This window comes from Sinocyclocheilus grahami, unplaced genomic scaffold (assembly GCF_001515645.1).
Source record: "Sinocyclocheilus grahami isolate Dianchi unplaced genomic scaffold, SAMN03320097.WGS_v1.1 scaffold57.1, whole genome shotgun sequence".
Lineage (NCBI taxonomy): Eukaryota > Metazoa > Chordata > Actinopteri > Cypriniformes > Cyprinidae > Sinocyclocheilus > Sinocyclocheilus grahami.
This window is the reverse complement of record NW_015505236.1, coordinates 2,427,498-2,441,800: the sequence shown is the minus strand read 5'-3', so window position 1 is coordinate 2,441,800 and position 14,303 is coordinate 2,427,498. Positions and strand designations below refer to the sequence as shown.

General features: G+C 42.0%; 1 protein-coding gene across 3 annotated transcripts in view; it reads left to right on the top strand.

Moving 5' to 3' along the window:
* LOC107584138 (renalase-like) overlaps nt 1-14,303 on the top strand; it is a 54,311-nt gene that overhangs the window by 2,151 nt on the left and 37,857 nt on the right. The window contains exons 2-4 of one of the 3 annotated variants that reach the window (XM_016270613.1): nt 10,270-10,375; nt 10,523-10,668; nt 11,872-12,030. In XM_016270613.1, the coding sequence (XP_016126099.1) occupies nt 10,270-10,375; nt 10,523-10,668; nt 11,872-12,030 (411 nt within the window). Of the gene's footprint in view, nt 1-10,269; nt 10,376-10,522; nt 10,669-11,868; nt 12,031-14,303 lie in introns of all 3 variants that reach the window. The other 2 variants (XM_016270612.1, XM_016270615.1) reach the window with 2 other exon arrangements.

The following is a 14,303-nucleotide window of genomic DNA, read 5'->3' as shown; positions in this document are numbered from 1 at the left end:
AGAAACCCCCCCCCCCCCCTAGGAGCGCCTCCTGGAGCTCGACGTGGACGTCCCCGTGGTCGTGGTGCTGAACGATCGGGTCTGGCTCTATGAAATTCCTCAATGAGAGATGAATCCAGAATGTCATGGGCGGCTACCCATGACCTCTCCTCAGGCCCATAGCCCTACCAGTCCACCAGATACTGGAGCTGACCCCCTCTCCTACGCGAGTCCAGCAACACATTCACCTTATAAGCGGGAGTCCCGTCAATGTCCAAAGTTGGTGGTGGCTCTCGGACCTCGGCTCCGGGGTCAGCATCCAGGTGGACCGGTTTGAGGCAGGTGGACCGGTTTGAGGAGAGAAACATGAAAGGAGGGAGAAATACGATAATTAACTTGGTAAGTAACTTCATTTATTCTTCTGAGAATCTTAAAAGGGCCAACATACCGTGGACTGAGCTTCCTGCTGGGCAGCCGCAGCTTGAGGTCCCTCGTTGAGAGCCACACCCGATGTCCTGGTTGGTAGGGAGGATGTGGGCGACGTCGCCTGTTGGCCTGCAATTCTTGTCTTCTCACGGCTCGCTGGAGGCAGACATGTGCACCGTCCCACACCCTCTCACTACGACGAATCCATTCGTCAACCGCCTGGACTGAGGAAGGTTCCCCAGACCACGGGAACAAGGGAGGTTGGTAGGGAGGATGTGGGCGACGTCACCTGTTGGCCTGCAATTCTTGTCTTCTCACGGCTCGCTGGAGGCAGACATGTGCACCGACCCACACCCTCTCACTACGACGAATCCATTCGTCAACCGCCGGGACTGAGGAGGGTTCCCCGGACCACGGGATCAAGGGAGGTTGAAACCCAAGGATGCACTGGAAGGGGGTTAGGCCTGTGGATGTGTGAGTGACTGAGTTTTGGGCATATTCTGCCCAGGGTAGGAACTCCGACCAACGATGTTGCTCTTGACTGCAGTAAGTCCGTAAGTATCGGCCGATCTCCTGGTTTAAACGTTCAACTTGGCCGTTCGATTGAGGGTGATAACCTGAAGTCAGGCTAATGTTGATATCCAGATGCTTGCAGAAAGCTTTCCAGACTTGGGAAGTGAATTGGGAGCCCCGATCACTGACTATATCCTCTGGGAGGCCATAGATACGGAAAACATGGTGGAACATAGCTTGAGCGGTCTCCATAGCAGTGGGTAGTCCCTTTAATAGTACTAGGCGACAAGACTTAGAGAACCGGTCGATAATGACGAGAATGGCAGTGTAACCATTAAAAGGAAGCAGATCAGTTACAAAGTCAATGGAGAGATGGGACCAAGGACGTTGTGGGATTGGCAGTGATTTGAGTAGGCCAGATGGTAGTTCCTTAGGGGTTTTTGACTGGGCACAGACCAGACGGGTGAAAAATAAAGACCATCGAGCTTGGCGTGGGTTGAGACGTTTGGCACTTTTTATATATTCAAGATTTCTATGATCCGTGATGACTTGAAAAGGATGAACTGCTCCTTCTAGCCAGTGTCTCCATTCCTCAATGGCTGCTTTCATTGAGAGAAGTTCCTTGTTTCCTACATCATAGTTACGTTCAGCTGCTGTTAGCTTTCGTGAGAAAAATGCACATGGAAACAGCCTGCCTGGTTGGCCATGACGTTGGGAGAGTACGGCTCCGATTCCACAATCTGAGGCGTCTACCTCGACCATGAATGGGAGATTGGGGACAGGATGTTTCAAGATGGGCGCTGTGGTGAATCTTTCCTTCAGGGTGTGAAAAGCATTGTCAGCCTCTTCCGTCCATCTTAGTTTTGAGGGCTTGCCCCTCAGGAGAGATGTCAAAGGGGAGGAGACCATGCTGTAATTTTGAATGAAACGTCTATAGAAATTAGCGAAGCCCAAGAATCGCTGAAGTTCCTTTACCGTGGTTGGTTGTGGCCATTCAGTGACTGCCTTTACTTTCATCTCGTTCATCCTTACTCCCTCGTGACTAATATGGTAGCCCAGGAATGTCGTCTGTCTTACATGGAATTCACATTTTTCAGCCTTGACATAGAGTTGGTTCTCCAATAATCTAGTGAGAACAGTTCTGACGTGGTTGATGTGTTCCTCTTCAGATCTAGAGTAAATCAAGATATCATCAATGTAGGCTACTACGTACTGGTTGAGCAGGTCTCGGAAGATTTCATTAATGAAGGATTGGAAGACAGCGGGTGCATTAGCAAGTCCATAAGGCATGACCTGATATTCATAGTGCCCCATAGTGGTGAGGAAGGCAGTTTTCCATTCGTCTCCCTCTTTGATCCTAATCAGATTGTACGCACTTCTTAGGTCAAGCTTGGTGTAGATGGTGGCTTCACGGAGTTGTTCGAGGGCGGATGGAACTAATGGTAGTGGATAGCGAAATTTAACTGTTATGTTGTTGAGTCCGCTGTAATCAATGCAGGGTCTTAATCCTCCATCATTCTTTTCGACGAAGAAAAACCCTGCGGCGGCTGGTGATGTGGAAGGACGGATGAAACCTGAGCTCAGGACTTCCTTGACGTATTCCTCCATGGCCTGGCTTTCAATTCTGGATAGCGGGTAAACCTTACTCTTGGGTGGCATGGCGTTAGGAAGTAAGTCTATTGCGCAATCCCACAGTCGGTGGGGTGGCAAACGTGTGGCCTTGGTCTTGCTGAACGCTTCTGACAGGTCATTGTAACAAGAGGGGATGTTCAGAATCTTGTGGGTCGCTGGGATTTCGATGCTGGTTGCGAGACATGGTTGGGGCTGTGTAGCAAAACAGTGATTAATACAAAACTTGGACCACTGGGTTAGCTCACCATGATGCCAGGAGATGTCAGGGTCATGAACCGATAGCCAGGGGTATCCGAGGATGATTTCATGTTTAGGGGAGTCGACAATGAACAGGGTAGTGGACTTTTGATGGAATAAACCAACATGGAGGGAGAGAGTTCTTGTTTGTTGAATAATTCCCTCTCCAAGGAGTGTGTCGTCAATTGCTTTAATCTTGATTGGGGGGGTGCAAGGTTGAGTGAGGAAATTATATTTGTCAACAATGCTCTTGTTTATTAAGTTCAGGGCAGCTCCCGAGTCGATCATCGCTGTGAATTCAAGAGAGACATTTTCAGTCTTAATTGTGACGGGGAGTATGAATGACTTATTACTTAACAGTGAGAAAGTCTCAATATTCACCCTTGAAGCTGCTTGGGGCTTGTGTGGACATCCAGGGCTGCGGTGGCCTGCCTCACCACAGTAATAGCATAAATTAAGCTGCCGACGCCTTGTTCTTTCCTCCTCAGATAATCTGAAGGTACCGAGTTGCATGGGTTCGTTGCCGTCGGTTGGAGTTAACAGCTGAGAGGGACTTAGTGGCTCATGATGGAATCCTCTAACTCTTCTTCTTTTCGGGACTTGTCTCATCAGGTTATCAATCTTAATGGTTAGCGTTACAAAGTCAGAAAAAGATAGACCCTCTCCTTTACAAACAAGTTCAGATTGCAGTTTGAGGTTCAGGCTTTGCTGAAAGATCACCTTAAGAGAAGTATCATTAAATCCACTTTGAGCGGCGATTGTTCTGAATTCTACCCCATACTCAGCAGCGGTGCGATTACCTTGTGAGATATTTAATATCTGAGTAGAAATGCTCTTGCCCCTGCGGGATATTCAAACACCTCACGAAGCTGTTGAATGAAATAATCTACAGAGGTTTTGAATCTTGGATCTGTGTCCCAAACAGCAGCCGCCCAGTAAACAGCAGGCGCCATTAACAAAGTCATCAGAAATGCACATTTCTTCCCATCAGACTCAAATTTATCCCCTTGATGATCAAAATAGATCCTTGCTTGGCGAACAAAGCCTCTACACTGTTCGGCCGTGCCATCAAATTTATCAGGTAGAGCAAAGCTTATCGTTTTCAGCGTTGGTGCGGGGAGCGATTGGATGTAATGAGTTAGATGTTCATTAACTGCTTGAAGGTTTATGAGTTGTTCCCGGTAGACTTTTAATATCTCACTTTGGTAGGCAAACGCTGTTTGCAGGTTAGAAACTTCCGCTGGATTCATTGGTGGCGAAGTATTCTGTAATGAGAATGCTGTGGCTGAGTCTAAATCCATTTGTGGGAGTTTATTGAGGACAGTTTCATTGAACAGGAACGTCAAGGCAGGCAAAAGGTCGAAACCAGAATGGCAATCCAATGTAACAACACTTACAGGGGCAATCCAGAAGGCTAGAATGAACAGGCAGGCAAAAAGGTCCAAACACACACATCCGTCCGATCAGGCAAACTAAGCAAGGGGAATAATCCAGGTAAACGTTAGGTCGGTAAACAGGCAGAATCATACACTGAACAGGCAATCAGAATCACAATAGAGACCGCTTGGTAAGGCAGGTTTAACTGGCAATACTTCGCGATGAGCATGAGCACAGTCTCTGGCTTTAAAGGAACCAAACAGGAAATGACTGTAGAGGAAGCAGAGGGAGTGGAACACAGTCAGTACTCGGGTGAGGGCTCCCTCTGCTGGCTTGGCATTACAGATCCTCAGTCGTTTAGTGTATGATGCCCAGTTTTCCTTTGTGACTGTTTACAAAATCGGTAAGTGTATGATGCCTGGTGTTTTAAAAATCTGTTCACATTTTAAAAGTCGTGTATTGTATTCCAGCCTTTAGTCGCTTTTTTCCTGGACAGATATGACAGGTTTCTGATGACTCCTTCTTTGAATGGACAACATGCCTCTTTCATCTTTGGGCATAGACTATAGTTATGTCTAGATTTGTCATCTTAAAGATGTGAAAAAGTTGTTAACCATTTTATAAAGATTAATTTAAGTGACAGCCATCAGTTAATATTTAAAGTCTGATTATGAAGTATTTACATAGACGTTCAATGTGGAAGAGCTTAAAGGGAGCACACTGAGCTTAATTGGAGCAGCAACAATTTTTAATATATTTCATATTTATTAAAATGACAAGATTTTGCTAAATAAATAGTCTAGGTCATGTATTAAGTTCATACATATTTTAATATGAACAACTATTATTAACAATATCTATAAAATTATCTTCATTAATCTTATCGATGTCACTGAAGCTGTGTGATTTTCGTAGTAGTGCACCCTTTATGCTCACCTTACAATAATATGAAACATTTAAAAATAACAGCAATGTAAAACTACAGACCAGCAATAAACTGTAAATTTATAATATTATGGATTTAAAAGTACAAGCCAGTAATGCCTGTGAAGTAATAACAGTTTTATACAGCAAGTCAGCTAACTGTGTTCTTTAGCATCTGCACTATGTTGCTAAAACTATCTTTTGGATCTAACTGTAATTATTTACCACATCCCAGTTCCAGGTTATAATATCCAAAAGTCTGAACATTAATCTCTTAATTTTACAGTAAGTAGTGAAACTTCCCCAAAATAAAGTCTTAAACATCTAAAAAATACACATTTAAAGAGCTACTCTTTTGGTGAAAGTTTTCAGACAGCTTTCAAAATGACCTCCAGACAGTGTGAACACATGAATACCCATATCTCAGTGTGCAATTATCTGATTGACTTAAAATTTGATCTGCTGCACTGTGATCTGCACTATGAAATTTGATCAGCACTGCACTGGATCTGCTGCACTGTGCTTCACTGAAACCTGGCTGAGTGAAGCCATTCTGGATATCATCTGCCGGGCTACCAGCTGTTCAGAGCAGTGTTGGGCAGTAACGCGTTACTGTAATTTGATTACGTTTTTAGTAACGTAATCAAATTAAAAGTAGTTTCATGCGTTATAATTTTCAAAATAGACCAACCGTATGCGGTGCGGGACAAGATGGGCGAGTGCGGGTGCGGGTGCGGGTGCGGGCAGGTAGACACTCATGTGTGTGCGGGGTGCGGGAGAATAAAATGATTCTCGGGAGGTGCGGGTGCGGGTGCGGGCAGGTAGACACTCATGTGTGTGCGGGGTGCGGGAGAATAAAATGATTCGCGGGACTCCCGCAAAATATAAATATCTAAACATAAAATATCTAAAACAAATCAATTGTAATTCATCTATTGCACAAAAGCAACAAGAACTAATATAACAGGCGCAAGCGTAGGCAGAGTTTCTATTTAGGCTATAACACGTGTTTGCTGCGTTGAGCAATGCAGATTTTTGGAATGCAATGGTCTGTCAGGAGTGCAGTGCTGAAATTTGCATGCTCACGAATCCTCTAATTATAACACACGAATTGTAGACATTATGAAAGATTCATCATGCAATGAACTGAGATGACATCTCTTTAGAGATTATAAAAGCAGTGCTATTTGCTGGCATTCTGCCATGCCAAACCATGTACGCAGCAGCCTATGCTTGCTTAAGTTAAAAATAACAGTGTTTTGTGAATGTTGATGCTTTAATAACAAATATTTATCGGGAGCATTTGTGCTGGGATTTCATGTAAATTTCATGGATGTAGCCACCGAAAAAAGTAATGTAACTAGTAATGTAACTAATTACTTTTGAAATAAAGTAATCAGAACAGTAACGTGATTACGTTTAAAAGGAGTAATCAGTAATTTAATTACATTTTCAAAGTAACTTGCCCAACACTGGTTCAGAGTTAATGGGGAAAACGAGAGGTGGTGGATTGTGTTTCTACATCAACGAAAGTTGGTGTTCAGATGTAACAATGCTGAAAAAGGTATGATGTCCTAACTTAGAAGCATTCTTCATAAACTGTAAACCTTTCTACTCGCCGCGGGAGTTTTCCTCTTTCATTCTCGTGAATGTGTACGTGCCTCCGGACACGTGCGTGAGCGCCGCGATGCAACAGCTGGCTGAACAAATAACTGAAATGGAGCAAAGGTTACCCAGACTCTATTTTAATAATTCTTGGAGATTTTAATCAATCGAATCTCTCCCGTGATCTGCCAAAAAACAAGCAGCATATTACATGTCCCACTGGAGACAGTAATATACTGGATCACTGTTACACCACAATAAAGGATGCATATCACTCTGTCCCACAAGCAGCTTTGGGGCTCTCTGATCACTGTTTGGTTCATCTTATACCGACCTACAGGCAGAAACTGAAATTAGCTAAACCTGTTTTAAGGACTGTTAAAAGATTGACTAATGAAGCAGAGCGGGATTTACAAGCCTGTTTCGACCTCACTGATTGGAATGTTTTTGAAGCTACTGCCACCAATCTGGACGAGCTCACAGAAATTGTAACTTCATATATCAGTTTCTGTGAGGATATGTACATCCCCACCAGGACATCCTTATCATTCAATAATGATAAACCGTGGTTTACTGGGAAACTCAAACAGCTTTGTCACGCCAAAGAGGATGCTTACAGAAGTGGGGATACATTTACATTTATTCATTTAGCAGACGCTTTTATCCAAAGCGACTTACAATTGGGGAATACATCAAGCAATTCATCTTAAAGAGGCAAATAGAATACAGCAAGTGCTTGTCATACCAAGTTTCAAGCATTGTTCAAATAAGTACAAGCTAGACAGAGAAAGATGAAAGAAAAGAGAAACATATATATTTTTTTAGGATGAAGTTAGATAGTGAAGAAAGACGCAAGTTTTCAGCTTGAAAAATGTCAGGGAATCAGCATTCCGCATAGGGGTTGGAAGATCATTCCACCAGCCAGGAACGGTAAACGAAAATGTTCTGGAAAGTGATTTTGTGCCTCTTTGTGATGGTACCACAAGGTGTCACTCACTAGAGGATCTCAGACTTCTGGAGGGGATGTAGATTCGTAAGAGTGAGTGGAGGTAGGCAGGTGCTGAGCCTGAGGCTGTTCTATATGCAAGCATCAGTGTCTTGAACTTGATGCGAGCCGTAACCGGCAGCCAGTGCAGGGAGATAAAGAGAGCTGTGACGTGGGCCATTTTGGGCTTGTTAAAGACCAGTCGTGCCGCTGCATTCTGAATCATTTGTAAAGGTTTGACTGTGTATGATGGAAGTCCAGCCAGAAGAGCGTTGCAGTAGTCCAGCCTAGTAATGACAAGGGCCTGGACAAGAAGTTGTGCAGCATGCTCCGTTAGGAAGGGTCTGATCTTTCTGATGTTGTGCAAGATCTAGCAGTTTTTGCAATGTGGTCTTTGAAAGTCAGCTGGTCATCAATGATTACACCAAGATTTCTGACCGAAATTGATGGGGTAATTGTTGATGAACCTAACTGGATGGTGAAGTCATGCTGTAGATTTGGAGTGGCCGGGAAGACAAGAAGGTCAGTCTTTTCCAGGTTGAGCTGTAGGTGATGTTCTTTCATCCATGCAGAGATCAGCCTGAGATCCGTGCAGCTACTGTTTGATCATCTGGTTGAAATGAGAAATAGAGCTGTGTGTCATCAGCATAGCAATGGTAGGAGAAACCATGTGCCTGTATGATGGGTCCCAGTGATGTAGTGTATATGGAGAAGAGGAGGGGTCCAAGAACTGATCCCCGAGGAACCCCAGTGACCAGAGAAGAGCATTGGGGAGAGAACACAATTCTGAGGGGCGCCAGTGCTGATGGTGATAGTCCTGGATGTGAGTTTGCCCAGCCTCACTAGCTGCTGCCTGTCTGTCAGAAAACTGGTGATCAAAACACTGACAAATGGAGGTGGGCACAGAGAGCTGTGTCAGTTTGTCTGAGAGAAGGTCAGGCATGATGGTATTGAAGGCCAAACTGAAGTCCACAAATTGGATTCTTGCGTAATTTCCAGGTCTGTCGAGGTGTTGCAGGATGTAATGCAGTCCCATGTTGACTGCATCATCCACAGACCTGTTTGCTCTGTTGGCAAACTGAAGAGGATCCAGCAAGGGTCCAGTGATGTCCTTCAGGTAGGCCAGGACTAGTCGCTCAAATGACTTCATGACCACAGACGTGAGAGCGACAGGTCTGTAATCATTAATTCCAGTGATTTTGGGCTTTTTGGAGACCGGAATGATGGTGGAGCATTTGAAGCAGCAGGGAACTTCACACAGCTCCAGTGATCTGTTGAAGATCTGTGTGAAGATGGGGGCCAGTTGGTCAGCGCAGACTTTTAAACAGACAGGTGAAACACCATCTGGGCCTGAAGCTTTCTTAGATTTCTGCTTCCTGAAGACCCGGTTCACGTCCTCTACACAGACATTAGGGCCTTTCGCACCGCGGGAACCTTTTCATAGTACCAGAACTAATTGTGGAACTACACACTTTTTGCCATTTTTGCACAGCCGGAACTGGGTGCGATTTTAGTACCGGACTGCCTTTTTCGAGAACCAAATTAGCTCCTACTCCAGAGCAGGGTCTAACCAGCACAACTGGTACTAATCGTGACGTAAGTAGACATTGATTGGCCAAATGCGTATAAAAACGCTCTCACCCGCCATGATTTAAAATGCCGTGTAAACATACTGTAAACATTGTGTCAACTTATTTCCCAAGTATGGAGAACAGCGATAGATGGACGGACGCTGAAGTGCAGGCGCCTGTAGGCACACTCCGATCACAGCGTCCTTCATCCTCCTGTTGTTAATGTTCTTCTTCTTTGTTTCTGTTGTTGAACGCCCTTGCACAAATGACGACGCTGTCAACCGGCTTATGTCACTTCTTAGTAAACACTGTCGGTGCGAATGCAACCCTTTAAATGGTACTGGGAAATAGTTCGCGCAAAATCGTCCCAGTACTTTAGTACTGTACATTTAGTTCTGGAACTAAAGTGGTGCGAAAGGCCCTATTAAGCGCAGGTTGAATGGTGGGGGAGGGGGGTTGCTGAACTGCACTGTGGGCCTCTATGTACTGCATGCCTTTATAAGTGTTTTACAAGGGCTAATGAAATGTCTCCGACTTTTAGCCTTTCAGTTTTTTTGCAAAGGCAAGTGAAAATGTTCTTGTATACTTAATCATATTAATTTTTTTTAATCATATTAAAAATATCAATGATTAAAATGTTCCAAAACTCAACTACAAATATGCAAAAAAATTATTTTAGATTTTTGTCATTCGCAGCTTCCAAAAAAATTTTTTAAAGTAGAAAAAAAAAAACATAATGTTATGATGCTTTGATTATATCATATCTGATATAGCCACTTATTTACAATATGTATATTGTATTTTACAATATTTACTGTACAGTCATTTTTGCAAGTTTGTGCAATAGTAGTGTAATTACTGATGTTTTATGTATTTACATTGATGCTAAATCAATGTATGTTTTCATTCAGATGTTTCGTTTATCTATAATAATTAAAAAGCATAATTTTATGTGTCATATTGATTTGACCTGGTGATATTTTGAATAGATGGTGAAGATATTTTGCATTTATGTTATAGGGGGGAGAATGTCCACAAGCAGAAGTCCAAATGATCCTTCATGCACAGTTGATCTTGGTGCTCAATATATAAGTGCCACACCGTACTACGCTCGTATTCACAGCAGGTAGGCTTCTTCTCTGAACTATATCTGATCTGTTATAGTGTCAGTCTCATTTTATGAGTTTTAAAGTTTTTTTTTTCACCTTAATTACGTGAAAATAAATATTTGGGTCTTGTAGTGACTAATGCTTTTTGGTTTTTATATTTTTAGTTTTTACGAAGAACTCTTAGCACAAGACATTTTAAAACCTCTTGTTGCTCCTGTTGAAGGCATGATGTTAAAGGAAGAAGAAATTCTGAACTATGTGACACCCCATGGAGTCTCCTCCATCGTCAAACACTATCTCAAAGAGTCAGGTAGATCATTTGTGTTTAACTACCTCTGCTGATTTTTTTTCTTCAGGGTTTGCTTCAAGTCATACTGATATACACTACTATTCAAAAGTTTGGGGTCACCAAGTTTTTTTTTTAATGAAATTAATACTTATTCAGCAAGGATGCATTAAATGACAGTATATTAAAATAGAGAAATAGAGTTTATTTAAATTGTAACAGTATTTCACAATATTACTGGATTTACTGTATATTTAATCAAATAAATGCATCTTTGGTGAGCATAATAGTCTTTTAAACCATGCAAACTGTTTTCCATCAAAAATGCCAGGCAATTTGTTATAATAAAATGTCTACATTTTATTTAAAACATGTATTAAAATAGCAAAAATAACATTTGCTGCAGCGTTTTCCATCAGGGCAATTTCAGGAATTTAGGAATTCAGGATTTACACAATCAGAGAAGCAAGACGGATTTAATAACCGATTTTATAACAGTTCATAAAGCAGCTGTTTTTCATCAGCTGTTTAATGACAGAAATGTGCTGCCAGAAAATTATTTTTGGGTCAGCAAGTTTTTGATTTTTGAGTCATCTAGCTGTTGTTCCTTCTAAATGTTACCTTTTTAGAAATCTTTTTAGAAATGTCTGATTTCATAGAGAGAGCGCAGTAGAATTTGGCCAGACCATGCAAGCTGATTTATGAATGTCTTTAAAAACAGTTCAGGATGTTTTGATATTGTGCAAAGAGCAAAAAGCAGCAGTCAGATGGAACTGCTTTAATGTGTGCAGCAACATTGAGAAACAACACAGTTATTTAAAGATCAGCAAAACAGTAAGGGATTTACATGAAAAGTGAATTATGTGTATTTGCACTCTATTTATCACCATTGCCCTGATATTGATATCATATACTGCTGTCAACATTGTTCTGTCACCTTATGCCTTTTGTGATTAACGATGTGTTAATTCACATAAGATGTAGGCCTATTGTAACTCTGGGATTGGGTTTCTTTTCACCATTGCTCTTGTATCAGATGAGAGATCATGTAGAACTATTTGCATGTGCTATAAACCAAATCTTGATTTCTCAATGATACATAATCTGACCTTTCTTTCTGTCTGACTTTCTTTCGAATTCTTTCTTTCCCTGTTTTTCCTTTTCGTCTCCTTTTACTTGTTTTGCTATGTGCAACATTGCCAAATGTGCTCCTCCGCACTCAAGCAGGAGCAGAGGTGCTCTACGACCGACACGTCACTCACATTCACCGGAAAGACACTGGCTGGGAAGTGCGTCGCAAAGGGGGAACGCCAGAGCGGTTTGACATAGTGGTTTTAACCATGCCAGTACCCCAGATACTTCAGCTGCAAGGAGATGTGGAATCTTGTGAGTATATTACCACACAGCCACAAACACATACAGTATACTGTACAAACACATGTTGGCCTTAAAATTGAAATACTGTATGACTTTTGGTTTTGCAGTCTGCCATTTTTTCTGTTAAAAGTATCCCCATGAAGTCACATTTTGTTATTTTATATAATAAAATATAATAGAGCTGAATTGACATTTCTAATAAAGAAATATTCCCATTGATGCAAATTCATAATAAATCTGTTTCTGAGTTTAAGGGTCAGGTTTACTAAATAGGGCAAATTAGCGTTAGAGCGCAATTCCATAAAAGCGTGGATGGGAGGGGAAAATTATGTGGGTGATTTACTGACAATTCGCACATTGGGGAACACAGACGCAGCATCTCATTTCCATAATGACCAGCGCAATCTACCAAGAGCAGCGCAAATTACCACCTGCTATAAAGGATTAGTTCACGCAAAAATGAAAATTAGACTGTTTTACTTACCCTCGAAGCATCCTAGGTGTATATAACTTTCTTCTTTCAGACGAATCTAGTCGGAGTTATATTAAAAATTGTCCTGGCTATTCCAAGCTCTATCATTGCAGTCAGCGGGTGGTGCAGTTGAACAGTCCACAAGTCGTCAAATAAAGTGCATGCATCCATAATAAAACGTGCCTCACGCGGCTCCGGGGGGTGAATAAAGGCCTCCTGTAGTGAATGCATGTGTTTTTGTAAGAAAAATATCCATTTTCTTACAAAAACACAAAGAAGAAAGGCATATACACCTAGGATGCCTCGAGGGTGAGTAAAACAAGCTAATTTTCATTTTTGGGTGAAATAACCCTTTAAGACATGCTTTTTTTGCATGTTAAATAATGCCGCAAATACCATTGAATTGACGAGCACAAATCTTAGTAAATCACATTGCATGATTCATTTAAATGCTCTCCTCCCATAAATTTACCGATCGAAAGGGAAACTCCTACAAATGCATATTCAGTAAGCTAAGTCGCAAAAATAACTGATCGGTCTCAGTCCGATCACGATCTCGTTCCGGGGTGGGGGGTGGTGGGTCTGTCTGCATGCATTTTCGGTGCAAATTTCCCACTGCGTGTCCTTAGTAATCCTGACAGTAGTTTTTAAACGCCAAATGAGGTTTTGCACTGGCTGAAGCTAATAGTAAATCGGACCCTTAGTATTTTTTTACCTGCCTGGATCAGAACATACCTTTGATGCTTAACCATTTTTGTCAGCCATTTGAATTGGCTTTGTCTTTAATTCAAACACACACACACAGACACACAATCAACTTTGCTAGGGTCAAAGGTCATCTCCTATTGTGGTTTGGATGTGTCTTCATATCCTAAATGCTTAAAAATGTTTAAGCCATCTGTCATGTTGACCCCACCTTTGGTTTTCATGCTATTTGCCAAAAATCAACTCTTTGAAAAAGTGTCAGAAAATAGAAAATCTTTATTGTAGTTTGTAAAGCACTAAAATGTGAGATACATGGGAAGTTATTCATTTTATGACTCAAATTTTACTCAATATTGAAGACACGTCTGAATTATTGAAGCAAAATTCACTGTTTCTTCATAGCTGATTTATAGATATTTTTGCTTGATAATTTGGATCTCAATTACTAGACTGTTGCAGCACCGAACATTTTACCTTCAAAAGGGTTTAGTTCTTTCTGCTTTCACACAAATCTTTATTGTTTTGCATAGTGTTGATTTTTAGCAAATTGCATGGAAACCAGTAGGGTCAAATCCAACACCAAAGTTGTACACAGTTGTTGAACATAACAGGTGGGTTGAACAATACCCAGATTGCGTGTTCAGTAATCTCAGATCTGCTTTCAAATGCACACATCCACCTCTCCTTTACATCCATTCAGACTTTCCCTGGGCCAGTGGGCTTCAGAGACCCCATATAGTCATCTTAAACTGTTTCCAGCTGCCTCACGGCTGCAGGTTAGCATCAGGGTCCAAACTGGTATTCTCAGTATGATGTGTTTGAAATGGTAAAGTAAGTCCTTAAGTAGAAATATGGAAATGGAAGAGTCAGATCTGGGCCTTCTGGGTTTTGGAGCTTCTGAGAAACTGTGACTAATGCAGGGTGTGAGGAGAAAGTCACAGGCTCAGAAAAAGAGCTGCATCGCAAATTAAGGGATGAATGAAAAATGGAATGAGACAGCTGAAAATGGTGGAGTCGTCGCTAGCAAAAAAACAGCGCTGGTGTCACGCACAGAGCAGCAGAAGTAGGGCAGAGGCGGATGGGTCTCTACGCCATTGATACGCTA